At 39.1% G+C, this 27530-nt stretch overlaps 1 protein-coding gene and 1 long non-coding RNA gene across 5 annotated transcripts in view; one reads left to right on the top strand and one right to left on the bottom strand.

Annotated features, from left to right (window-relative positions):
- Nucleotides 1–2325: 2325 nt before the first annotated feature.
- Nucleotides 2326–27530, bottom strand: part of CC2D2B (coiled-coil and C2 domain containing 2B) — a 103993-nt gene continuing 78788 nt past the window's right edge. For all 3 annotated transcript variants that reach the window (XM_043551097.1, XM_043551094.1, XM_043551095.1), the window contains 10 exons: nt 24903–25001; nt 22766–22948; nt 22401–22604; nt 22039–22128; nt 21430–21543; nt 20380–20514; nt 15142–15264; nt 14284–14342; nt 12148–12325; nt 2326–3098 (listed from right to left, as the gene is read on the bottom strand). In XM_043551097.1, the coding sequence (XP_043407032.1) occupies nt 2910–3098; nt 12148–12325; nt 14284–14342; nt 15142–15264; nt 20380–20514; nt 21430–21543; nt 22039–22128; nt 22401–22604; nt 22766–22948; nt 24903–25001 (1374 nt within the window). In that variant the 3' untranslated portion in view covers nt 2326–2909. The remainder of the gene's footprint in view (nt 3099–12147; nt 12326–14283; nt 14343–15141; nt 15265–20379; nt 20515–21429; nt 21544–22038; nt 22129–22400; nt 22605–22765; nt 22949–24902; nt 25002–27530) is intronic.
- Nucleotides 15629–27530, top strand: part of LOC122466553 — a 42079-nt gene continuing 30177 nt past the window's right edge. The window contains exons 1-2 of one of the 2 annotated variants that reach the window (XR_006292168.1): nt 15629–15881; nt 16759–17033. This is a non-coding gene — a long non-coding RNA (uncharacterized LOC122466553). The remainder of the gene's footprint in view (nt 15882–16758; nt 17034–27530) is intronic. The other variant, XR_006292167.1, reaches the window with a different exon arrangement.

Below are 27530 nucleotides of genomic sequence, written 5' to 3'. Positions count from 1 at the left end.
TTTAAAAACACACACACATTTTTGCCTTTATCCTAGACTCTGCTAAATGCCAGCAAAACTTTTTCTTTAAGAATGTGATTATACACAGAAAATTCAACTAGTTCATTAGGCACTAAAATTCCTTTGATATGGAATCCAATATGACTGACCCACAAAGCCCATTGATATACCTTCTATTCCAGGGGTTCTCAGGACAAATTTTTTGGTGGCCTCATACTTTTTCCTAAAATGCTTAATTACCTTTAGGAAAAACAAATAAATATGCACATATACACGTCCAAATCATTGTAATTTATTTATTGCTAGGTAGGAAATTGGCTGTTAAAAGTGGTATTAACAAACATACAAGTATCACTTTTCACGGCGTACTTACCTAGCCCCAGCAAACCTGGGGACAAATTAAGCAGGGGCTGGGGCAATTGGAGGGGCAGTGCTGGGGGAGACATCGGAGACCAGAGTGTGAAGCCCCGTAGCCAGAGCCCACTTCCCCACCACCCCAGGGCTGAAGCCCAAAACCTGAGCCCCATCACCCCTGGGAAAGTAGGGAACTCACCAGATGCCTGCTCTGGTGTTGTGCCCCAGCTGTCTCTAGAGGGAGCGGGGCCCAACCCCTGCTTGCAGCCCTAGCAGCCAACACCAAGGCGGTGCATCCAGGAGCAACAGGGAGGGTGAGGAGGTGCTGCTTCTTCCCCTTCCCCACCACAATCACAGCCCAGGGGGCTGTGGCCACAAGAAGAGTCCCTGGTGGCTGCATGCGGCCATGGTGGCCACATTAATTCCATCTTCTTCATTAAACTAGCTCTCAGCTCCTTTCTAATTTCTTCAACTGTCTTAAAGAAACTCTTGCATATGCCGGTGTACCTGAGCTGACCATGAAAAGCAGATAGGTGAGTTCTGAAAACTGAAATATTGTATTACATGTGCATAGAAAAATAAAGAAGTGAATGAAATGTAGTTCTTGCATAATAATCAGAAAAGTGCCTTAAAATCAAAATCATTATTTGATTACTTACATTTATAAGGTACCTATCATCACGGTATGATGTTAGTTTTGTGATAGGTCTAGCATGTACAATACAACTTGGAATTAGAGGTACATAAAAGACCACAAAGGATGGGTCATTAAAATCATGGACAAATAATGTACTTGAATCCCTTGACCTTCAAATACCATTACTAAATATGAATTACACCTATTGCTTAGAATTCCAAATTTTTCAGACATGCTTCTCAATTGATATTGGAATAATTAGGGAACTGCATTTTGGTCTCAAGAGCAAAAGGTTTTATCAAGCCTTGTGATTATTTAGGACCACAGAGAGTCTGAGACAATTGGTTGCAAGGTAACACTGCAGTTTGAATTATTTCATCCAAAGTTTCAGCCGCTTCCTTTAAATTGCAGTTCAACTCTGGTATTTTAGTGCATGTACAAATGGCAAAGTGGAGTTTCCTGTTTATTGTCTCCAATGACCTCCAAAAGTCCAAATCAATTCTGCTGTTTGTAAGCAAAATGATTAGGTTTTCCTGGCTGCCGGTGCTGCAAATTCAGCCTGGAAGTTAAAGGTTAAACCGGTTTCTTGCTGGCTGACACATCACCAACAATCTGCAGATGGAACCTAGCCAACAATTCTGGTGATTAAGTACAAGCCAGAAAAGACTCTAGCTCTTCCAGTGATGTATTAGCTCTGCCAGCCATAGATATGACCCTGAATACACAGAGGATGCAAAGTAAGCATCCTACTCTAACAATAATCAAACTTCAAAACTCAGTTATCAGTGTGCTGTTTTATTTCCACATTGTCCCAAGTGACATCAGCAATGGCATTTTCTAATGTGTTGATAAATATTTTAATATATACAATGAATATTATTATTCCTTAGTTTATTTTATACTTTATATTTTAAAATTCTATATCAAATATTAATAAACCACTAGTTTACTTATCAATATTATAACTTTTAAAGTTTATAATAAAAACATTTATATATTTGACAGCTTTGCTTTATGCTTTTGAATGTTTCCCTATAATGAAGTATATTGTTTACAGTTAAATGTTGTATGCTAAAGTTAAACTCATACAGTTTTAAAAAATTAAACAACGTAAACATTCTGCTAAAGGAAAGTAAGGATTTTCATAACACCGCTTGAACAAAATATTTGTTGTTAATCATTCCACAAAACCTTACAACTGAAAATTAAAAGAATATAAAACATAACACAGAGTGAACTTCACAAGTTAGCAATGACACTAAGGATCTGTTCCTGTCCCCAATGATTTCAAAGGAGTAGGACAATGCCCTAAGATTTAGGGAAGCCTCTGGATATTAAAGTTGCAAACTTGAATTTTATTCCACAACTTTCACATTCGTCATTGTAAACTACTGTGTCTCTACCAGTTAAACATTAATATGCATTCCACAATATTCTACAGCACCTTATTTAAGTAATGGTATCAACTGTGTGTTACTCTTGGAATGTTTGAAATTCACTGTGTTGAGGCAGCAAGACCCTAAATTCTAATACTTCTATAAAACAACCCATTAAGATCTTTCCTCAAAGGGTTTACTCTCTACTCCCCAAGAAATCATTTAAACAACTTCTCTGGACACTAAATATGATCATTCTAATGATTTACAGGAGTTTAATGCTCGTCTCAGATTATTGGGAAATTAGCAAAAATGATAAGGTCAATTTATAATAGAGCTAATGGATCTAATTAGAATTTTTAGAAGCTACAATCTCTCTACAGTAACAAGATTCTGTTAATGTACAATAAATAGTACTGGCTTATCTCTTGTGGTATAATATTAGCTTCTTGTGTCCCACTTCTCATGCCTAAATAACCATCTTAAACCATGAGAGGTAATATGTAGTAACTTAGTTTAATTATAATTGAATTCAACACTGTTTACTGATGACGGACCAAAGAAACTAAGTAGATCCATACAGATAAGATGTTGTTTGGATATGGATGAATATACACAGCAAGAGCAAATTCTGTATTGGGGATTTCTGAAGAATGAATGCCAGTTTGATACATAGCCTCGCTTATTGATGATAAATCTGTGTATGGCATCTGGATAGGGTATCCTGTCACCTAGAAAAATATAGGATTGAAACTATAAGTACAGTTTGAAAGGATTATTTTATGAAAAACTAAATGCTGCATTATTAATCATAGCTTTATGGTTAAAAATGTTCACATATCAAAAACACTATATGGTATATGCATTTGTCTGAATTTGAAATGAAGCATTTGATAATTCTCTTATGAGTTCTATCAAGTTGTCAAATGATTAAGTAACCAACCTCCCATTTATTAGAAATGTATTTTAGCTCTGAGCTACTGATTCAATGTCAAGATTATATTCTACATTCTTGTATCATATTATAAAACACGCCATAAAAGTTATTGCACTGCATTAAGAAACTTTCAGAAAAATAAAAATTGTTCTTTCTTTGTACTTATTAGCTATGATAACCTGAGAGAATGAAATTCTGGCTCCACTGAAGCCAAAGGGAGTTTTGCCATTGACTTCAGTGTGGCCAGGATTTCATGCAGAATATCCAAATTTAAAAGTTTTGTCAGTATACATGAAAAGTAAGCAATTAATTAGGGCTGTTGACTAATTGCAGTTAACTCACGCAATTAACTCAAAAGGTTAATTGTGATTAAAAAAAATTAATCGTGATTAATCGCAGTTTTAATCGCACTGTTAAACAACAGAATATCAAGTGAAACTTATTAAATATTTTTAGATGTTTTCCTACATTTTCAAATATATTGATTTCAATTACAATACAGAATAGAATCATAGAATATCAAGTTTGGAAGGGACCTCAGGAGGTCATCTAGTCCAACCCCCTGCTCAAAGCAGGACCAATCCCCAATACAACGTGTACACTTTATATTATTATTTTTGATTATAATATTTGAACTCTAAAAATGATAAACAAAAGAAATTGTATTTTTCAATTCACCTCATACAAGTACTGTAGTGCAATCTCTAATGTGAAAGTGCAATTTACAAATGTAGATTTTTTTTGTTACATAACTGCACTCAAAAAGAAAACAATACAAAACTTTAGAGGCTACAAGTCCACTCAGTCCTACTTCTCATTCAGGCAATCGCTAAGACAAACAAGTTTGTTTACATATTTAGGACATAATGCTGCCTGCTTATTATTTACAATGTCGCCTGAAAGTGAGAAGAGGTGCTCGCATGGCACTTTTGTAGCCGGCATTGCAAGGTATTTACATGCCAGACATGCTAAACATTCGTATGTCCCTTCATGCTTCGGCCACCATTCCAGCGGACATGCTACCATGCTGATGATGCTCGTTAAAAAATAATGCATTAATTAAATTTGTGACTGAACTCCTTGTGGGAGAACTGTATGTCCCTGCTCTGTTTTACCTGCATTCTGCCATATATTTCATGTTATAGCAGTCTCAGATGATGACCAGCACATGTTGTTTGTTTTAAGGGTTTCCTTCCAACTGGTCAGTACATGAAACAAACAAGTATGGAGGTGACCAAAACTCTTTAGTTCTGTCCACATATAAAGCTAATGCTCTTTGAATAGCCAAGGTATGTATTTTATTTCTCTTCATCATTGTGAGAGTGGGGCATTGGAAAGAAAATTGGTAAATAAATAGTCTGATTCAAATGAAATCACAAACCACTTTGGTAAGAAATTTGGGGATAAGGATGCAAAGTCAATTTGTCCTTACAAAATATAGTGTACGGAGAGTCAGCCATCAGATCCCAGAGCTCTGAAACCCTCCTAGCTGAGGTAACAGCTATTAAAATCACAACTTTCACTGAGAAATGTAACAAGCAGCAGATATCTGTGGGTTGGAAAGCAGGTCCCATTAATTCTGGGAGAACTAAGTTTTAAATCCCAGGAAGGAATTAGATTTTTAACAGGAGAGAATACTCTGTCCAAACCTTTTAGTAATCTGATAGTCATAGGATTGGAGAATATGGATCTGGCATCTATAGGTGTGTGAAACCCTGAGATAGTAGACATATGAGCTAACTGACAAAGCCTTTCTCTTTTAGGTGTCGCAAGTAGTCTAGGATAAACTGGATAGGAGCAAGGAAGGAGAAGTGCTTCCCTGCCAGGACCAAACGGAGAACTTCTTCCATTTCATAAGGTATGTATACCTGGAGACAATTTCCTGCTATTCAAAAGAACATTTTTAACTGCAGCAGAATCCTGATGATTAAACCGCTGAGCCATCCAGGCAGTTAGATGCAGACAGAGCGTTGAGGTACAGAGTCAGCTAACTATTAGCTAGAAAACTTTTAAACTAATTATTTGCAAAATCAGCCTTTAGAAAGTTCTCTAAAGCACAAAAAAGGAAGGTCTGAAGAGTTAACGCTTGCTCTAACCACTGATCACTGATGGTGAGAAGGAACTGAGGGGGATGGGGAAGCTCTGCTCCTTTATGCTCTTGGCAAGCAGCACAAGCGTGAGGAGGGTGCATGCGCTGCCTTTATGGGTACCACTAAGGGAAAAAGCTCTCGGGCACTGGTGCACATACACCTAAAGTGGAATGGACATGTGCAGGCACTCAAAGAAGAACAGATTGTGCTAAAAGGAGAACTATCAGACTGGAGGGAGTTATTAGGGGAGTACTTCAAGGACTGGTCTTGGAACTGATTTTATTTAATATTTTAATTGGCATAAAAAATAGGAGTGTGCTAGTGAAATTTGCTGATGACACAAAGTTCAGAGGCATCATCATTACAGAGGAGGACTTGAATTTTATACAGGAGGAAATGGATGACATCGAGGACTGTGGTAATAGAAATGGGATGAAATTTAATAGTACAAAGTGCAAGGTAGTGCAATTGAGAAGAAGGCTTTCTGCTGTACGCTGGGGGGAAGGGGTCTTCAGCTGGAAACAACACAGGAGAAGAAAGACCTGAACATATTATTCCATCACCTGATGACTATGAGTCTGTTGCCCCTTTTTGACCTGGCTAGTCAAAGTTTGGAGTGCAAGTCTAAGTCCAGTTCAGCATCTATAAACTGGGTCCATTGCCAGTCTGTCCTGGAATGTGTTTGGTAGTATCCGATATGCCAGGAACACACAGTCTCCGCAGGTCCCCTGACAGTTCATGTCGGGTTTCCTTTTTCCCTCTGCTTCTAATTCATAGGTGTGCCCTGGCCAGCTCATATTGATGGCTAGCTCCAAACCGCTTATCAAGGGCTTTTTTACCAGGTATAGATAACTCAGTCTCTTTTCTGGGGTAAGTTCTACAGCACCATCAGAACTGGTGCTGCTAGTGTTGGCTGCTAGTAACTCCCCTTTCTGTCCATCTTCCCACCCACTGATTTGAGCTATAATGTTGAATTGAGCCAAATAAGCCTCCCAGGGAGTTTTCCCCTCAAAGAAAGGGGGTTTTGGTATCACTGGAGCTGGGACAGTCTGACCTTTCCCCTTTGGGCCTCTATGGGTTACAGACAGGATAGAAAAGAGGAAGTTACTGATGTGTAATTGGAGGTTTTTGAGATGTATGGTCCCTATCTGTATTCCACTGTGGGCTTACACATGCACACAGTTTGCCCGGAGCCAGAGAATTTGAAAGTAGTGTCCGCTGGTCTGCACATGCATCCTGGCTCACCTGGTGCCTCCAACCAAAGGGATAAAGAGTAGGGTGGACTGACCATCTCTCCTGTTCTTTCTATACCATGAATCAGAGAAGAGCTGAAGCAGAAGGGAAGGAGAGCGGGTAGTGGAATACAGATAGGGTCCACACATCTTGAAGAACCTCCAGTTACAGGTCAGTAACTTCCTCCCCTTCTCCGAATTATGGTCCCTATTGTATTCCACTGTGGGTGACTGACAAGCAGTACGTTAAGTAGATGGGTGGTGTAAGGATGTAGATGGTAGAGCTGAGCGGAGGATTGCTATCCCAAAAGAGGCATCAGCAGAGGAGTCTTGCACCAGGGCATAATGTCTCACAAATGTGTGACCACATCCTTGTGTGGCCACTTTACAGAAGTGATGCCATAGTTGTTGTTTGTGCTCTTGTAGAATGAGTCCTTACTCTAGGGAAAGGAAAGGTTCAATAGCTGATAGCAGAGTAGAATGCAGATAGAGATCCATTTGGAGATTCTTTGAATGGAGATAGTGTGTCCCCTGAGTCTGCTATAGCAACGAATAGTCTTGGGGACTTCCTGCTTGGTTTTATTCTTTGCAGGTAAAAGACCAAGGCCTGCCGAACATCAAGGGAGTGGAGCCTTCATTCCTCTGCAGGAGTATGCAGTTTTGGAAAGAACACAGATAAGTGTTCTTAATCGATTGGTTAAGGTGAAATTCTGAAATGACTTTAGGGTGAATTTGGGGTATAGATGCAAAGAAACCTTATCCTTATTGACTATAGTGTAAGAAGGATCTGCCATCATTGCTCCAAACTCGACAACCTTTCTAGCTGAGGTAATAGCTATGAAGAAAACAACCTTCATGGAAAGGAGAGACCTGGAGTAAGAAGCTAAGGGGGCAGGGGAGGCTCAAGAGTGCGGCGAGAACAAGGTTCCGGTCCCACTCGGAAGTAAGCTTCTGAATATGCAGGCAGGTTCTGATCAGATGTTTCTAAAATCTGGTGGTCAGTGCGTACGTGAAGACTGAGTAGCCCTGAGAAGGTGGATGCTGTGCACTGATTACTGCCAAGTGGACTTGCAAGGAGCTGATGCCTTCAGAGAGAGGATATAGTCCAAGATGAGCAGAATATCTGCAATTTGTTGGAGAATGCTCCTTGTACACATAAAAGAAGAAAAGTGCCTCCATTTAGCTAGGTACAGTAACATCTCCTAGTAGTGGCCTTCCTACTATAAGAAAGGATGTCTCACATGGCTGCAGAGCATGAATGTTTTAAGGATGATGCCCATCCAAATACCAAGCCCTGAGGTGGAGAGGATGCAGATAGGGTTGCTTGATCTTGCCATTCCACTGCGTCAGGAGCTTCAGAAACAATGGGAGGATGATTGGTAGTGGGGATGACATGCATAGGAGACTGGGAAACCAAAATTCTCTGGGCCAGTAGGGGGCGATCAGGATGACCTGTTCCCTGTCCTGCAGGATTTTGCTTGGAACTTATAGCAGGAGCAGGAGCAAAGGGAAGGCATAATTGAATGGTTCCAACCAAGGGAGAAGTAGAGCATTGCCCTGGGAGTGGTGACCAAGGGCTCCTCTGGAGCAATATGTGATGCATTTCTTGATTAGATCTTCTCATGAAGGCTCCAAGACTTGTTTTAAATTCTTTGCTGAAGCCTCCTGCTCCTGTTTTAGGTCTTGTTTTAAATCCCAGTGACCATTTTTGATTTCTACAAGCACCTCCATAATTTGTTCCATCTCAGTTCAACAGGAATACCAGCTCACAATTTTTCTCTTGGAACTAGATACTGCTCTTGATACCAGTGTTGCTCCTTTTCAACCTGAGTGGCACAAAGTTTGGGCCCTGGGGGTGTTCCAGTTGAAAGTAGAAACTGATGGAGTCTAGTATTTTCTTTGATGCAATCTTGTTTATTTACAAGGAAAGTACAAAGTTCTCCTTGTCAGAATGCAGGAGGAACCAACAACAAAAGGAGCAGTTTTATTCATAGCTTATATCCCCCAAGCCTGTTTAGCTAATACCAGACCCAGAAGCTCCTCTCTAGCTTTTTCCAGAGTCTCACTGTGCTGGACTTTCTTGCCCCCTCTCTCTCTGCGGTCTTGTGTCTGTTCTCAGTTTCTGTGTGTTCTGTCATTCCCCACCCACTACCCGAAACAACACACAGCCAAAAACTCCTGGGCGGGTTCTCATGCACTTTTTGCCCTAGGTGGGGGCATATGCTTCAGTTATGTTAAATGAAGGATGAGTTCGCACTTATCAATCTCAATGGTGTTTTAATGCAATCCATAACAAGGTTTCATCCAGGTCACAACAAGCCACCAATGTGACGTGGCCATGGAAAAGGCAAATGTGATCCTAGGATGTACCAGGTAAGGTATTTTCTGTAGAGATAACGAAGAATTAATGTGATTGTATGAGGCACTGGTAGGACCTCATCTGGAACACTACAATTCTGGTCACTTAGGTTCAAGAAAGATTAATTAAAACTGGAAGAGGTGCAGAGACGGGCAACTAGGATGGTCAGGAGAATGGAAAGCCTGTCTTAAAAGAGGAGACAAAACTAGTTTGATTTGTTTAGCCTAATAAAACAAAGACCGAGATGGGATATGACCACTTTCTATAAATACATCAGGGAGTAAACACCAGGCAGGGAGAAGAGTTATTTAAACTAAAGGACAATGTTGGTACAAGAACAACTGGGTATAAACTGTCCATGACTAAATTAAGGCTAGAAATTTTCTAACCATCAGAAGAGTGCGGTTCTGGAACACCCTAACTTAAGAACATAAGAATGGCCATACTGGGTCAGAACAATGGTCCATCTAGCTCAATATCCTTTCTCTGACAATGGCCAGCACTGGATGCTTCAGAGGGCGTGAACAGAAATCTGATCCATCCCGTCATCCAGATTCTGGCAGTTGGAGGTTTAGGGGCATGAGGAGCATAAGGTTGCATCCCTAACCATCTTGGCTAACAGCCATTAATGGAACTATCCATGAACTCATCTAATTCTTTTTTGAACCCAGTTATACCTTTGGCCTTCACAACTTTGCATGGCAAGGTATGTCTACCTTGGAGCTCGAGGTGTAATTTCCAGCTTGAGGAGACATACCCACACTAGCTCTGATCAAGCTAGAGTGCTAAAAAGAGTGTAGCCACAGCAGCGCAAGCTATGGGAGGGACTAATTGTCCCAATTACACTAAGACACTAAGTTCATATTCCAGGTACATCCAAGACACAAATAGGTACTCAGGGCAGCTAGTCCCTGCTGCTGCTACAGCTACAATTTTATTTTTAGTGCACTATCTCAATCAGAGCTAGTGCAGGTATGTCTCCTCAAACTGGAATTTACACCTCCAGCTCGAAGTGTAGCTATAACTCTAGAGGTATAGCACAGACTCTCACCCAAAGAGGGTATCTTATAATAAATCATTATGAAGAATTTTTAAATAAATTTTAATGTACAGTAACATTTATACTTGTGTTATGAGCAGATGCACAGTATAAAGGGAAAACAATAACACACAAGGGATTACTTATAACTGGAACACAATTCTGCTTTTGTTTCATAATGTTGATATAACTAGAGTTAGTACTCTGTTGCTTCCCCAACCAGCTCCATTTTTCTATTTAATGAATGGATCTTTGAGGAGAATCTATGCAATATGACCATGATAAATAAAATCATTGTAGAAATATTTTCCTTGAAGAAAATGGAATATCCCAAGTACTATGATTTAAAGTGAAGTTACAGAACAGAAACTTTGAGAAAATACATCACAGGAAAAAGGCTTTTAAGCTTTCAATCTAAATTCTGTTTTACTGTTTGTGGCAGAAATTGTATGATATCTAGTGTACTGAAGATTTTCAGTGAATCTGTGAAAATTTTGCATGCTTTGTTTGTGTCTCACTTGGTTAAGATAGCAAAGAGGGATTCCACTGAGTCAGTGGAGCTACTCCAAATATACACTGGAGTAACTGAAATCAAAATCTATCCTACGGTATTGCTATGATATTACATCTTCCTCATTCCCACACTGTACAAAAGCTGATTTACAATTGTGGTATTTTATTGACTAAATTAAACATGTCCTAAAATAATGATAGTTGTTTAAAACAACAACAAAGGCTGCCTTCAAACAAATACACCTGGCCATTTCCTAGAATGGGAATCCTGTGGCCACATCAAGCTGTTTTGATCCTCTCATATTCATGGAGGATGAAGTTCACCCAGAATCACAAGTCCTATTTCAGCCATATTTTGAGGTCTTAAGTGGCATCTAAACCTCATTTGGCATGTGAGAATATGGGTGAATTTCTCACAGATTGAGTATGGGAAGAAGCCCGCTGATCTGTTTTTGTTTGTTTTTTATGTATGCCCTGGATAATCAGCAAACTGAACATTTTTAGGAAGTGGTGGGTTTTTTGGTTCTGACCCCCTGCAGCTCCCCAGCCACCACAGGTGGACAGGGGGACCCCCACAGCCCATGGCACCCAGTGGTGGCAGGGGGACCCCCGAAGCTCCCCACTGCTGTGGTGGCAGGGGGACCCCCGAAGCTCCCCACTGCTGCAGTGGCAGTGGGATTCCCACAGCTCCCCGCCTGGGAGGGGGTGGGGGACCCTGCACCTTCCCTCTGCTGCTGGTGGCAAGGGGGACCCCAGGTGACCAGTCCCTTACCATTTTGTCACCTCAAAGGCCTTACCCTGGTCCAGCTTCCGTTTACACTAAAACTTAACTTATCTAACTATCACTAAGACAAAGTATGTTCAAAGTAAGTCACTCTTTTAGCAAACTAAAAGTGCAAAGAAACAGGGGTTCCAACTCAGGCCATGCAGCAGTAAGAGAAAACTAAAGAGGTGTCAACCTGCACTATCTCTTATACCCTTAGCTGAGAGCTCAAGGAGTCGCACTATGTCTGTGCAAGTCAATGGACACTGTTAAGAAACACTTCCGGACTCAAGTACACCCATGTGTCGAATACACATAGGGACCATCACTTGAAGATGAATAACTAGTACAATCCGTCTAAATGATAACTAAGGAGTAGGAGACTAAATAACCATCTTAACCTATCTAAAAGATATAAACAGCAAAGATGGAAATAAACTGTCTTTCTTGTTCTAAAACATAAAACCAGATGGGTGAAATTATGAAAAGATATATCAGGAAATAAATTTCCAAATGTGAGATCTGTTATAAGATGCATTCTGGCAAAACCTTTTTTTTACATATTCTAAGTCTGTGGTTCTTATCTTGAGCATTTTAAAGTTATTTTTGTTTCTTTTTTATAGGGCTAGTCATTATTTCCTCCCTTATAATCTGCTGTTAAAATAAAGCAGTATTAAAAGATGTTTGATCATGAATGAGTTTCTGTATTCAGTGCTGCAGCTATTTATACACATGGCCTTCTTTATACTACACATACATAGTTTTTACCTTTATAGATATAAATTAATCTCTCAATATTGTTTAATTTAAATTATACAATTAAATTGTTTCTAATATAAATACTAACCCAATAATGTTCCAGTAAACTTTCCAATTCATTTTCTTCTTTGTCTGTAACAAAGCTCCTATTTCTTAATTCTAGCTTGGGAAGAATTTGTCGTAGAAGAGCAATACATTGTCGATGCCACCGAGTTGGTTGATGAAATCGCCATTCCATTATTTTACTTTTTAAGGTCTTTTCGATCCTGCAATAAAGGTTATGAAATGTTTATAAATAGGGCTGTCAAGCAATTAAAAAATAATTTTGATTAATTGCGTGATTAAAAAATTAATCGCGATTAATCTTGGGATTAAATCACGCTGTTAAACAATAATAGAATACCATTTATTTATATATTTTTGGATGATTTCTACATTTTCAAATATATTTTTATTACAACACAGAATACAAAATGTACAGTGCTCACTTTATATTTATTACAAATATTTGCACTGTAAAAGAACAAAAGAAATAGTATTTTTCAATTCCCCCATTACAAGTACTGTAGTGGAAATTCTTTATCATGAAAGTTGAACTTACAAATGTAGAATTCTGTACAAAAAAAATGCATTCAAAAATAAAACAATGTAAAACTTTAGAGCCTACAAGTATACTCAGTCCTACTTTTTGTTCAGCCACTTGCTCAGACAAACAAGTTTGTTTACATTTGCAGGAGATAATGCTGCCCGCTTCTTGTTTACAATGTCATCTGAACCTGAGAACAGGCCTTCGCGTGGCACTGGCATCGCAAGATATTTACGTGCCAGATGCGCTAAAGATTCATATGTCCCTTCATGCTTTGGCCACCATTCCAGATGACATGCGTCCATGCCAATGATGGGTTCTGCTCTATAATGATCCAAAGCAGTGAGGACCGACGCATGTTCATTTTCATATAAGTCAGATGCTACCAGCAGAAGGTTGATTTTCATTTTTGGTGGTTCGGGTTCTGTAGTTTCTGTATCAGTGTGTTGCTCTTTTAAGACATCTGATAGCATGCTCCACAACTTGTCCCTCTCAGATTTTGAAAGGCACTTCAGATTCTTAAACCTTGGGTCGAGTGCTGTAGCTATCCTTAGAAATCTCACATTGGTACCATCTTTGCATTTTGTCAAATCTGAGGTGAAAGTGTTCTTACAACAAACAACATGTATTGGGTCATCATCCGAGACTGCTATAACATGAAATATATGGCAGAATTCACGTAAAACAGAGCAGGAGGCATACAATTCTCCCCCAGGGAATTCACAAATTTAATTAAGACTTTTTTTTTAATGAGCGTCATCAGCATGGAAGCATGTCCCCTGGAATGGCTGCCAAAGCATGAAGGGGCATACAAATGTTTAGCATATCTGGCATGTAAATACCTTGCAATGCTAACTTCAAAAGTGCCATGCAAACCCCTGTTCTCACTTTCAGGTGACACTGTAAATAAGCGGGCAGCATTATCTCCCGTAAATGTAAACAAACTTGTTTGTCTTAGCGATTGTCTGAATGAGAAGTAGGACTGAGTGGACTTGTGGGCTCTAAAGTTTTACACAGTTTTGGTTTTGGATGCAGTTATGTAACAAAAAAAATCTACAATTGTAAGTTGCACTTTCATGATAAAGAGTTGCACTACAGCACTTGTTTGAGGTGAACTGAAAAATACTGTTTCTTTTTATCACTTTTATAGTGCAAATATTTGTAATAAAAATAATAACACTGTACACTTTGTATTCTGTGTTGTAATTGAAGTCAATATATTTGAAAATGTAGAAAAAAATCCATAAATATTTAATACATTTCAATTGGGATTCTATTGTTTAACAGTGTGATTAATTGCGATTAATTTTTTTGAGTTAATTGTGTGAGTTAACTGCGATTAATCAACAGCCCTATATATAAATAATCATGTTTCATTACTTAAATTTAACAAAATTCACAGTGACCCTTTAAAGCATTTATTTTTTATGATCTGTCCCTAAAACTTTGTTTCTTTTAGATGAACATGGCTAGTATACACAGAATTAATATTTACTTCAGGCAATTCTATTAGCAGGCCATTCTGAAAAGATAAATTTATGGTAGAAAAGTAATGGACTGTTGACCTGATTTCCCAAGAAGCTGAGCACCCCAACTTCCATTATGGTCACATGTTTTAGTATTCAAAAAGATTCCTACCTGTTCTGTAGTTCTTCTACCATGCTTCCATTAGTAGGGGTGTAAAGTATTACTTTTGGCTGAAAGAGATAACATCCTATCAAGTATACATATAAGATATAACAAGACATTTGGCCAGATCCTCAAATGAAGTGCAGCTACTTTGCATACATTGTCAGTGGAATATGTACATAGAGTAAGCACAGTTGGCCCTCTGAAGATCATCCCAGCTGCACACACAGAGTGTGTGGGTGGAGGGAAGGGGCCATGGTAGGGAAACGTACACACTGCTCCAATCCCGAGCTGTGATTTTGGCCCCATCGGGGCTGTTAACAGCCACGTCAATTAGACCAATTCTCTGGTTGCTCTAGTTTATATGTGAAGATTGGTCTTGCACATAACAGCCCCATAATCAGGGTAGTGCAAAGATGAGCTTTATGTCACCTTGGCACACACATATAGACCTTCCACAACCCCTGATTTGCACTGTGTGATCCTCAGCAGTAGTCAATGATCTGCCCACTAACTTTTACTATCTTAGTGAAAATAGAGTTGGCACCTTAAGCAGGCACCTTTACCAACCCACTTTGTTTAGCTCTTATAACAATAAGGTGACATGGTTCAGTTCAAACCTTCTCTGCAGGCTTGGCTGCTCCTTCAAGACTGCTCAACACACACCTTTCCTCATAGAGTCACTCACAAATCCATTATATTCAGTAACTAGTCACCTGCATCTAAATCAACATAGCCAGCCCACTTAACCTTTTCCCAGCAGGATTTACAGCTGCTTATAATGGTGGGGTATTCAAGTAATTACTGCCAATGATAATTACTATAATTTATATCAGACAGATAAACTTTGAAAATTGGAGGAGTTACCTGTACAGTTTGTGTTTTTATGCATTGAAAATTGTGTGGTAGAAATTGTCTCCAAAAACCTTCCTTTGAAATTTCAAAACTTACGCACATTGGTGAACTGTTTTGCTGTGTATTGAACCAGACCTATCAAAACATTAGTATAAAATGTGGCAATCAATCTACAAAAATTGTTTTAAATTAAAAGATGTGAAATGTACTTTTAAATGTTTTCCTTTAATACCAAAACAAGTATATGATAAGTCAGAGAAATGCCATTATATAGTGTGATGGAGGGAAGCAATTGCACACTTATACTGACAACTGAAGAGGATCAGGCTTAAACACCTGTAGTTTTGGCTAATATTTCACTAATACAAACATAGGGCCTGAACCTGCAAGTCATCCATATGGGGAACTCCCAAAGAAGTCAAATGGAAAAGGAAGATTCCATATCTTACAGTAACTGGAGTTCTTTGAGACATGTGGTCCTTATTGGTATTCCACAGTGTGGGGGGTGCGCATACACTCCATGAGCCTGAGACCAGAAGATTTTTTCACTAGCAGTGTCTGTTGGTCTGCAACTGCACCCTGTGCACCAAAATGAGGGCACAAGGGGTGGGGTAGACCAACTGCCTCTCCATCTCCAGCTCCTTCTCTACTACAAATCACCTTAGGGAAGGATCCAAAACAGAGGGAAAGGAAGGCGGGTCATGGAATACCCATAGAGACCTCACATCTCAAAAAACTCCAGTTACTGTAAGGTAAGTAACCTTCCTTTCTTCTTTGAGTAGTGGTCCCTATAGGTATTTCATTGGGGGTGATTCCCAAGCAATATTCATCATGGTGGAGGGTGAAAGGAACCAGTCTGCACCACACATAGCAGGACCACTGTACCAAAGGATGTGTCTGAAGAAGTAGTTTGTATTAGGGTGTAACGTTTAGTAAAAATATGCACAGAGCCCCATGTTGCCATTCTACAGATCTCGTAGGGGAACATCTCCAAGGGGGGAGGAGTTCCCACTTGCTCATAGCAATGCAAGATGCAACCTGAGATCCATTTAGAGAGTTTCTGTGAGGAAATAGTTTTGGTTAAAAAAAAGTAAGTGTATGATTTGATTAAAGAGGAATTCGGAGGGAACCTATAGGATGAATTTGGGGTATCTCAGAGAGACACTTTATCCTTATAGAAACTGTGTAGGAAGGATCCACCATAAGGCACCCAAACTCATCTACTTTTCTGGTGGAGGTAACTGCCTTCAGGAAAGCCACTTTTATAGATAAATGGAGAAGGGACAAGGAGGCCAAAGGTTCACATGAGTGATTCATGAGTGTTGGCAGTACCAGATTAAGGTCCCAAATAAGTGTTGGTTTCAATACTAGAGGAAAAGTTTTGGTGAGACCGCTCAGAAACCTCACGGTCACAGGGTGGGTAAAGACTCAGCAGTTCTCCACTGGAGGAAGGAAGGCGTTAATCACTGGCAGACGTACATGCACCAAGCTAAGGAACAGTCCTGATGTCTTTAACGAACCAAAAGATAGTCAAAGATGGTTGGATCCCAAAGTTCTCTGGAGATTTGTGATGATGTTGGCACCAGATGGAAAACTTCTTCCATTTAGCTGTATAACATTTTCTCGTAGATATTTTCCTGCTGTTATGGAGAACAGTTTGAGCCTCTTCAGAGGATGACCCCTTTGTGTCCACTGTCCACCCAAATACCAGGCTGTGAGGTGGAGGGCTATTGGCTTGGGATGGTTGAGCTTGCCCTCATTCTGCAGGTTCAGAAATGGCTGGATGCGTATGCATAGATGGGAAGCCATCTGGGAAATGCTGATAAAACAAAACTGTCTTGGCCACCAGAGAGCCACTAAGATTATTGATACTCTGTCCTGATTGATTTTCCTCAGGACTCAAGGTATGAGGGGAATGTGTGGAAAAGGAGAGGCTCCTTATGCTATGAAATAACTGGAATTCTTCAAGATGTGTGTCCTTGTGGGTGCTCCACTTCAGCTGTGCCTATACCCCATGAGCCTTTGACTGGAGATTTTTGTTAGCAGTGCGCATTCAACCCTTACATGTGCCCTACACATCCTCGTGCCTCACACAGAGGATATGTAGGACTGTGTGGGAGAACCACCTTCAGTTCCTTCTCCACTACCAAGTCCCACAGAGGAAACTCCAAAGCAGAAGGGAAAGAGAGTGGGTAGTGGAGCACCCATAGGGCACACATCTCAGAGAACTCCAGTTACTGCACAAACTGAGTAACCTTCCTTCTTCTTTGAGTGATGTCCCTATATGTCCTTGACTTCAGGTGACTTCCGAGCAGTATCCTCAACAGAAGAAGGGAGCTTCAGAGCTGAGTCTAACACTAAAGACAAAACTGTGTTCTTAAGAGGAGCATCTGATCTAGAAGAATGAAGCAACATATAGCGCTTAGAGAATATATGTACTGAAAACCAATTTGCAGCTTTGCAGATCTCAAAAATGGGAATATTTTTGAGTAATGCCACAGAAGTAGAAAGTAATCTCAGGGAGTGGGCCAATACCATAGAGGGAGGTTGTAAATCAGCAGATTGATAGCAAGAAATAATACATTCAAAAATCCACCTAAAGAGCCGCTGTGTGAAAATTGTGGACTCTTTGACCTGTCAGCAATTGACACAGTCTTGGAGATTTTCTGAATGATCTGGTTCTGTCCAGGCTAGCTCCCTCCTGACATCTAGGATATAGAAGGCAGCATCTTCCCTGGTCTGCTGTGGTTTTGGGAAGAAAACTGGGAAATGTATGACCTAACTGATATGAAATTCAGATGATAACAGGTAAAATTTTTGAAAGTGGACATTAGACTTTGTCCTTGGAAAACATTGTAAAGGGAGGGTCTGCCATTAAAACTCCCAGTTCCCTAGTTCTTCTAGCAGAAGTGATGGCCCCCAACAAGATTGTTTTCATGGATAGGTGAAAGAGGGAAATAAGCGGCCATCACTTTGAAAGAGGGTTTCATAAGACATCTGAGTAAAAAGTTTAAAGTTTAAATCCCATACAGGGATGGGTTCTCTAATGTGAATTAAAGATTTCTTAATCCCTTAATGAATCTTGCAGTGGTGGGCTGAGCAAACACTGAGAATCCCTCAACCAGGGAATGAAAGGCTGTTATAGATAGCAGGTGGACTCTCAGGGAACTCATATATAATCCTGGACTTTTTGGATTCCAGTAGACAGTCAAGGACAGCAGAGAATGAAGAAAAAAAAGGCTAAAGACGTCGCTGAATACATCAGTGTGGAAACCTTTTCCACTTTTGCAAGTAAGTATTTCATGTAGACCTTTTCCTACCATTTAAAAACACCTTCTATACCTCTGCAGAACACGAGGTCTGTACTCCTGTGAACCACTGAGTAACCAAGCCTTGAGGTGAAGAATTCCCAGGTTAGGATGGAGAGTCTGCCCAGTATCTAGAGAGAGAAGGCTGGGAACGGATGGAAGGCTCATCGCCAGACAAACAACAAGGCAAAGGGTACCAGCCCTGTGTGGGAACACTGGATTTAATAATATTGACTTTGTCTTGCTTGATCTTATTTACCAGCTTCAAAATCAGAGGCATTGGAGGAAGTGCACAGAAAAGGCCTCTTGTCCACAGAACAAGGAAAGCACCTCCCCCAGTCAGGGAGGACCTATAACTCAGCCCCCAAGCAAAATTGTTTGCAATTTCTGTTGGTAACGATGACGAAGAGATTCACTTCTGGAACTCCGAAAGTGAGAAAAATGTGCTTGAGAGTCTGAGGAGCTCCCATTTGTAATTCTGGGAGAACTGCCTGCTGAGGTCACCACCCATAGTGTTTTGTATACCCAGGAAGTAAACTGCCAAGATTAGGATGCAGTTGGCTACGCATCAGCTCCATAGCTTTATTCCTTTGGCACAAAAAGAAGGGGATCTCTCCCCACACACACACAACTTGCCAGTTGATATAAAACATGGAGGCTACATTGTCTGTCATGATTTTTATGGCTCTGTTCCTGATTAAAGGCAGGAAATGGATACTGGCATTCCTGACAGCCCTCAGCTCCAGGAGTTTGAGGAGTAACTGTGTCTCCTGGGTAGATCATTTGCCCTGAATGGTGTGAATCCCTACATGTGGCCACCAGAGATGCATCTGTCATTACGCTGATGGAAGGGGAAGGTTGGATGAATGGCACATCTGTGTAGACATTGTCGGGGTCTTTCCTCCAATTGAGAGAGTCTTCTACTTGATGAGGGACTGACACCAGCTTTTTCAGGCTGTTTGTTTGAAATATGAACTGTTCTGAGCCAGGGAAGCAACAAAGACATAACATAGCATGTTGATTCACACAGGTACAAGCTGCCATGTGTCCGAGTAACTGAAGGCAATTTTTTGTTGATGTTTATGGACTGATTTGAATTTTTGATACAAGGTTTGTTAATGTCATGAACCTGCATCTAGGGAGGCCTCTATGAACTCTATACTTTGTACCAATCTCAGAATGGATTTCTTGATGTTCAGTTGTAGTCCTAACTTGTGGAACAAAGACATTGCTGTCTTTATGGTGCAGAGGAACTACTGAGGAACCCATTCCTGCAGTGGGTATTTCTTGAGATGCTAAGTGCTCTTGCCTGTCGCTGAAGTCAAGACTTGAGGGCATTAAGAACACTGCAGGATCAGACCCACACTTTAAGAATCTGCAGTACAGATCTGAAGTGTTTAGCACACTCCAAAATAAAATAAAAATAATGCTCTTAAAGAAACAATACACTTTCGTGTAGTAGTCTGCAATCTGCTTTATAAACTCCTATGTACAGTACCTGAAGTTGTTCTTATCCCATGGTTTATCATAGTAGTAATATATCTTCCTCTCTATTTAATTATTGAAAATTTAAAGAGATAATACATAATTAAAATATCCTATTCTCCACCATTGTGGAAGGTGGTGCAGATGAAACATATGATGCAGAATCATAACAAAATGTTTGGGATCTCACAGATTCAGTCATACCAAAATACTAGACAGCATTTAAAGACCGGACTAGAACCATATTAGTTTCTATACAGTAGTAACATACTGAATACTAGTTAGCTAGCAAAGCAGCAAAGTTTTGCTGTCTCTAAAATGATATAAATATCCTGAATCCTATTCTTTGTAAATTCTACATTACTTTATTTGGTCCCTTTTAATATTACCTAATACTTTGTCTACAACTAACATGACACTATTTCTTGTATCTTTTGGTTTAATTTTACATACTTACGTTTTCCCAATTGATTAAGCAGTCAACACTCTGTAAGGGACAAAATGTATCAAACTGTTTATAACACTGTCCATTCAAGGGATTCCAAAGGAAATATTCTTCATTTTCATGAGTTAATACATATGCCACTTTTCCCTACCAACAAAAAGTAGATGTCATCAATTTTATATATATACGCAATTCCAATGAAGAAAGTAAAATTAGCTTCCAATATTTACTTTTCCTCAGTCTTTTACAAATAGTTTATTTTTCTTTAGTGAAAGGTGCCAGACTGACATTCCAAGAGATTGTAGTCTTCTGTTTATTGAAAGAACAGGTGCGGCAAGGGCAAGTTTACCCAATGCTGCCTCATGAATATTTCTCCTTCTTGTGAAAATAGGGCTTAATCTTACAAGCCTCACATAGATATTCACTTTGATTTCAAATATGAATGCTGCCTGTGACCAGATTAGGAGAGACTGAAAAAAATGGGGCTGTTTAAAGAGGAGATGAATAAGAGGACACACTAGAGATATGTAAAACAACAAATGTAATAGAGAAGGCAAACTGGGTGGTGTCTTATTTAATTTTTCTCATCATAAGAATAAAGGGCCATTCAGTGAAAATGAAAAGCAACAAATTTAAAACTGATTAAATAAATACTTTTACATAATTAAGCTGTGGAACTCATTTTCACCAATGTCATTGAGGCCAAGAGCGTAGTAGGTTTAAACATTTACTTAGATGATGAAATCATCCAGGCTGCAAACCAATCTCTAACTAATGGGGAGCTAGGAAGAAATGTTTATTAAGGAAAACTATTCCATAGTTGTCCACAATTGGGTTTAATGGACCTTTCTCTTAGCAAGTAGTACTGGCCACTGTGGAAGACAGGATGTTGGACAAGCACCATTGGTCTGATATGGCATGGCAATCCTGATGTTTCCAATATTTTTGTCTTGATATGTTATTGACTACATATTTTATTCTCTTTAGCACACTACATTGTTTATGCTGTTGTGGGGGTGAAACCAATGAAGATTTAAACATTTTTTAAATTATGGCACTTACTTCTAACACTGATGTTCCCAACAGTACCCATGCTTTTTTCCCAAAATACAGAAGGTAGTTACACAGAAGCACTGCATGCTCTTCTTTATTTCCAACAGCCAAATTGATGCAGTGCTAAATGCAAAATAGTAAAGAATAAGCTATTTACTAGAAATGCTATGCTGTCATCTCCCCATCTAGTCATAGAATGCAGAGCGGAAGCCAAGGAGATTGCCAATGACAGCACGCTCCTCAGAAAGCTGTCTATTGGTAGAAGAGGGACGCTGAGACATAACATGGGTATATCTGGATTCTGAAGGTTTTGGAGACAGTCTTGCCTTGCCTCCTATATAAACCTCCCTCCTCCCACCCTACTCACTGAGGGAGGATTTCTCACAAAATCTACATGATTTAGCTTGTGAAGTTTCCTGAGAGCTCATTCCCCCTTTTATGGATTTGACTGGGCTAAGGGATGACATGAGGCTTAATCTGTGGTTGGCAAGCAGTCAAGATTTGGCTTTTTGCTCTGTAAACCAAAATATTTTCCATGCAGAATTTTAATGCACGTAAAACAGATTATTTCAACAATCTATTAACTCATCTACATCTATTATTTAATGTGATTATTACCTCTGATGTCATCCAAACATCAACATCAGCATTTTCATTCAATGTATCTGATACGCAAGGAATTAAAGACACAAATCGAGAAATAAGATCCTATAAATGAAATAGGAATATATGTAAATACCAAGGCACACGTCATAAATATCTACTGAATAGATCTTAATTTTGGATTATTAAAAATATAAAACTACAGTTAATCTAAGTTTCTTGTCATGCTATCAAGAATTACTAAGGTAATAAATATGAGCCTCTATAGCAGCTACAGAGAAAAAAATATAAATTATTATAGTAATTCAGGAATGTCAGACTAATTTCAGCAGTTCTGAATGTTCTTACTGTATGACAGAAAATAAACTCATACTTACAAAAGTTGCATTAGGATCATCAGGATACATATCTAGTAGCAGCTGTGGCGGATTTAGTGCCCTAATATATTTTGTTACTAAAGTATTTCTTCCTTCATTGTCAAAAACAGAGGTTGTTATTCTTCTTTTTGGAAATTTTGCCTTGCAATTTTTTTTAAAAATGCATGCTCTTTGTAAAAGTGTTTCATCTTCACGATCTGTAAACTAGAATCATAATTACAGTTACAATGTTAATATTTCTGATTTCAAAGACTGACTTTAAAATACAAAATACCTCAAAAAAAGTACCATTTGCTTTAAGAAATAAATTTACCCTACTCTGTAAGTCTTCATTTAGATGATGCACATTAAGTATAAATGCCAACCTTATCTGATTCTGAATCATTTTCAACAGAAGATAGCTGAGGTTCAATTGTAGCAAAGATGGTTAAAAAGGTATATTCTTTTAAATTCTGTCCACAATGCTCTTCTGTAGGAGATACACAGGTCTTGCTCCAAGTATATCCAAGCAAAACTGGTGGCGTATTTACTTGAAATGTACCACAGATCTGTGAACATATTTAGATGATTATATTAGGTAAAACAAACAAACTACAGTGCAAGAGATGTTATAACAAAATATAAAGGTAATAATGATCCAAATTATATCATGTGCAATAAAAGAAAATAAACCTAATTTTTATGCTTTTTTCACAGGGATTCCACTCACTAGATTCTGGATAAGGGCAACAATCCTCAAATTTTAAACGGGAGAACCTTTTGGGGGGTTCTCCAGGAAGTCATACCCTGTGCCAAGTTAAAGAACAGATGGTGCCCCTGCCTGTGGAAACAGTCTTACACCATGAATGCTTCAGTCCCACGAAAATATACAGGGAAATTTAGAACAACACACTTAACCTAATACCAGCAATGCTTAAAATCTAAGGAGCTAGGAGAATACAAAGCGCGGGTGAAAAAATCATACAGAAGATGTGTCGTTCACTTTAAATAGTTTAAATAACAGAAGATTGTAAAAATGGCTGGTTAAACAACTTTACTGCAAATACAATTATAATATAGCACCCCTTAGCCCAATCTTCCCACACAAAACCCTATGCAAAACTAACTCTCAATACATGATATATATTAATTAGGACTACTGACTATTTAATTACAAAAAAACTCAGTCTTAAGCCTACAGAAAGTTGGGCTTCTCATAGGCAGTAGGACTTGTTTCAACAGGTAAGGCACACCAATGATGGGGTAGGAGGAAGGGTAAACAAAACAGCAAAAGGGTGAAGCTCTCGTAGGAGACACTTGTAGGACTGACTTAGCTGACCTGAGTAGGCCCAAGTTAAGACATGACATACCTGAACTAGTAACTGCTGAACAAGCCCCGACAAGTAATTCTGAAACAACTAACTATTGTGAATAAAAAAGGGCGCCAAACTAACTAGACTAACTATTGTGGGTATGTTTGTAGTAAACAAAGTAAATAGAAACAACCTGAACTGATAAGCTTGCCCTATGCTATCTGCAAAGCAATTCGTCTTTACGCGCAAGAAGTATAGATGTTAGTAGCTAGGAAAGATGTCTATAAACTGTGTGATGCATGACATGAATTGGAATTGTGGTATCACCCTGTATCTAAACCCCCTTCATCTGGGCCTGGCCAGCATCATCAGAGAGCTGTTACGTGCCTATTAAAGTAACCTGTGTGACGAGCTGGTGTTTGAGTTTTTGGATCCCAGAGAACTGGATGAAATGTTCTCCCAGAAATGGATGAGGTGTTCTGGATAAGCTGAGTGGAAAGGTCTCTGAGGGAATCCCAACATTACTGAGTCTCCTGATGAGAGCAAGGTTGTGTAGTGTACTCTAAACCATAGCAAGAGGCTTCCCAGATCTGTTCACAGTTTATATCTTTCCTGGCTGGTGAGTAGGAACTCAGGTGCTTCTAAAACAGGTAGGATCGGGTAGTCACTCTGTCTCTCTTCTCTAGGTCCCTACTATGGCATTTTCCCATAGTCCTCCCAAGAAATAACAAGGTCTTATTTTCCTTGGGTCAGCAAAAGAGTCTACAGCTTGACTAAGATTAGCCGAGTGCTCTGGCTGAATCCTGCATTCTCCTTGGAACTTCCTATGGGGCTCTTGCAAACTTCAGTGCAGTTTCCCCTCAGCCTTTTACTTCCCCTCACCCTATTGAAAAGCAGTTTCTGAACAATCTAAGATAGGCTTTCACTGCTGTGGCAAATGGAGTCAAAACCAGTGCTCCCATTAAAAGATTTTGGGAGAAGTTTGTGTCTCGGAATTGCTATTGCAAATTAGATTGTATTTTTGATCTCCCTTGATTATGCAGGGAAAGATTAACTGTGTTCACAAACAAATGGTAAAGCCCACAGGAGTTACATAATGATAAAAAAATTATTCTTTCTAATGTATGAGGATCACGGCTATTGACAATGTAAACATTTTAAAATCTTGCTGACACAACAGAAGTTTTTAAAATGTTTTTATTATAATTACCTTTGATTGTTCCAGAAGAGCAGAAAAAGGAAAAGTAACTGATCCAAACCAGTTCTTTCTTATATACGAGTGGCCACTGCAACCCTTAAGACAAGTATCCTATTGAAATACATAGTCAGGGTTAGCTGTAGTTAAGTGGGTGTGTGTATCTTAGCTGACACTGATTCCACAACCTTTGGAAGCTTACCAGTATATGTATACACATATCTATCTCTAGCTCTATATATGTTTTCAGTTGTGGCTGTGGCAACAAAAGGCAATCAATACCAAGCTGAATAGACTCAACAAGGTGTTCACAGAACCAGTGAATTGCTCATAAAAAACTGAATCTGATCAACAAATACATCCATATTTTCTCAAAGTGAAATGCTTTCACAATAAAATCCAGAGGCATTTTTTAAAACTTTCCCATTATCAGTGAAGCTCAAAGACTCATGGGCTCAATCCACAACTATGCCCAGTTTACACTCAGCATATCTAAGGAAAGCAGGGGAGAAAGCTCCACTTCCCCAATGCTGCACCAAAATGGCCACTAACTTAACTCAGAGCACCCTAAGGAATGCTCTAAATTATGCTGGCAGTAACAGCCCCATAGAGACTACTGTACCAGATGAGGATCATAAAGAGTGCTTTGTGGTCTGTCCAACTCCACCTCTTCCCACGCTGGCGTTTTTCTTCCCCGACCCCCTAGAAAGCAGGGGAACAGGCAGTGTGCATCTGCCTATACTGGCACTACACCATGTAAGGATTCCCCTGTGTCAGTTGCCGTTTGAATAGACTGGGGAATAGTGATGCAGGTGTGGAGGATGTGGTTGCTGTCATCTAGACTGAAAATGATGAGGGCTCTGACAAGAGTTTCAGCTGAGCAGACAGAAAGAAAAGATCAGATCTTAGAAATGTTATGAAGGAAGAAGTGATAGGATTTTGACACAGCCTGGAAACAAGGTGAAGGGAAAGGAGAGAGATGAAAATGATGCTCAGTTTGCGGGATGCTAATTCTCTGTTTCATTTCCAATGTCTTTATGCCTCTTCCTCCCAGCGTTCAACACTCTCCTTCCAGCAGTTCATTCAGAAGATAAATATATTAAATAGATAAGTAGATGACTTAGTCAGCTATTTTCTTGTATGTGTCACAGAAGTGGGTATAATTTTCTTAAATTATTACAATTTTACAAATCTATAGCTCACTAGACCCTAGCATGCAAGCAAATATTGCTCTGCCTCTGTGCCACCAAAGTCAGTGGTATACATGCTGATACAGGGGGCCACACTAGCACAACTATTTACAGGAATGGGGCCTGTAGATGAGCTAACAAGGAAGTAATCAGAAAGCTAGCAGTGTGATTACTTTTTCTTATATACAGTACATCTGACAGTTAAACATTTTCTTATTAGTAATTCCATTCCAGATGACAAAACTGTCTATGATAACAACATCTGGAGCATTGCACTGGGTCACGTTACAGGCAGTGGCTTAAAGAATTTCACTGTGATAAAAAATTATTGCTAACTGCTCAAAAACCAGATACATCTTATTATCAAGAATATATAAACCAATTGTTTATACCAGAGGTCCTATTTTCTAAACTCTGCTGCATTTCTCAAAAATCCACCCAAATGTTATTGCCTTCAAAGGCAACAATAAAAATAAAATTGTACAGGAGCAGGACGTTCTATAGAAAATCTCCATATGAAATGAGACATAATGCGTAAGGTATATTCACTGTCCATTAGAGTAAAAGTTTAAGTAGTAGTCATTGCATCATAAATTTCGGCATGTGTCTTGTTTTAATAAAACAATATGTGATAACCATTAAGCTGTTGATGAAAAATGTATGTGTTGCATAAAAATAATTTTGTAATATAAGAGAATTGGAGAAGGTTCAGAAAAGAGCCACAAGAATAATTCAAAGTCAGAAAAAGTGCCTTCTAGTGAGAGACTTAAGAAGCTCAATTTATTTAGCTTATTACAGAGAAAGTTAAGACATGATTCAATGGTGGAATGTAATAAAAGAAGTGGTTAAACTAACAAGCTAAACTCCGTATTACCCAAATGAGAAGTGGTAAACTCCATTTACCAGTTTTTACCCTTATCATGAGTTGATCACACCCTATAAGTACCTAAACAGAGAGAAGATACTAGTGGGCTCTTTAAGCTAGCAGACAGAAGTATAACAAGAGCCAATGGTTAGAAGATGAAGCCAGAGAAATTCCACCTGGAAATAAGGTGCAAAAATGTAACAGTGGAAGTAATTAACCATTGGAACAACTTACCAATGGATGAGGTAGATTCCCCGTCACTTGATGTCTAAAACAAAATTTTATGTCTTTCTAAAATATACACTCTAGCTCAAACAGAAGTTATAGCTTTTGTTATGCAGGAAGTCAGCATAGAGTAAGGCTAGTCAAAAATATTTCATCAAAAACTATCGTCAATTAAACTAATTTTTTCACACAAGCATCTGCTTTCCATGGAAATTTTTGACTTTTTGTTAAATAACTAAACACCTAGAAACAGAAAAATTTCTGCTGAAAGAGAAAAGGAGTACTTGTGGCACCTTAGAGACTAACCAATTTATTTGAGCATAAGCTTTCGTGAGCTACAGCTCACTTCATCGGATGCATACT

This window comes from Chelonia mydas, chromosome 7 (genome assembly GCF_015237465.2).
Source record: "Chelonia mydas isolate rCheMyd1 chromosome 7, rCheMyd1.pri.v2, whole genome shotgun sequence".
In the NCBI taxonomy this organism is placed as follows: domain Eukaryota; kingdom Metazoa; phylum Chordata; order Testudines; family Cheloniidae; genus Chelonia; species Chelonia mydas.
Note: the sequence above shows the minus strand (reverse complement) of the source record. Positions and strands in the feature narration are given on the sequence as shown.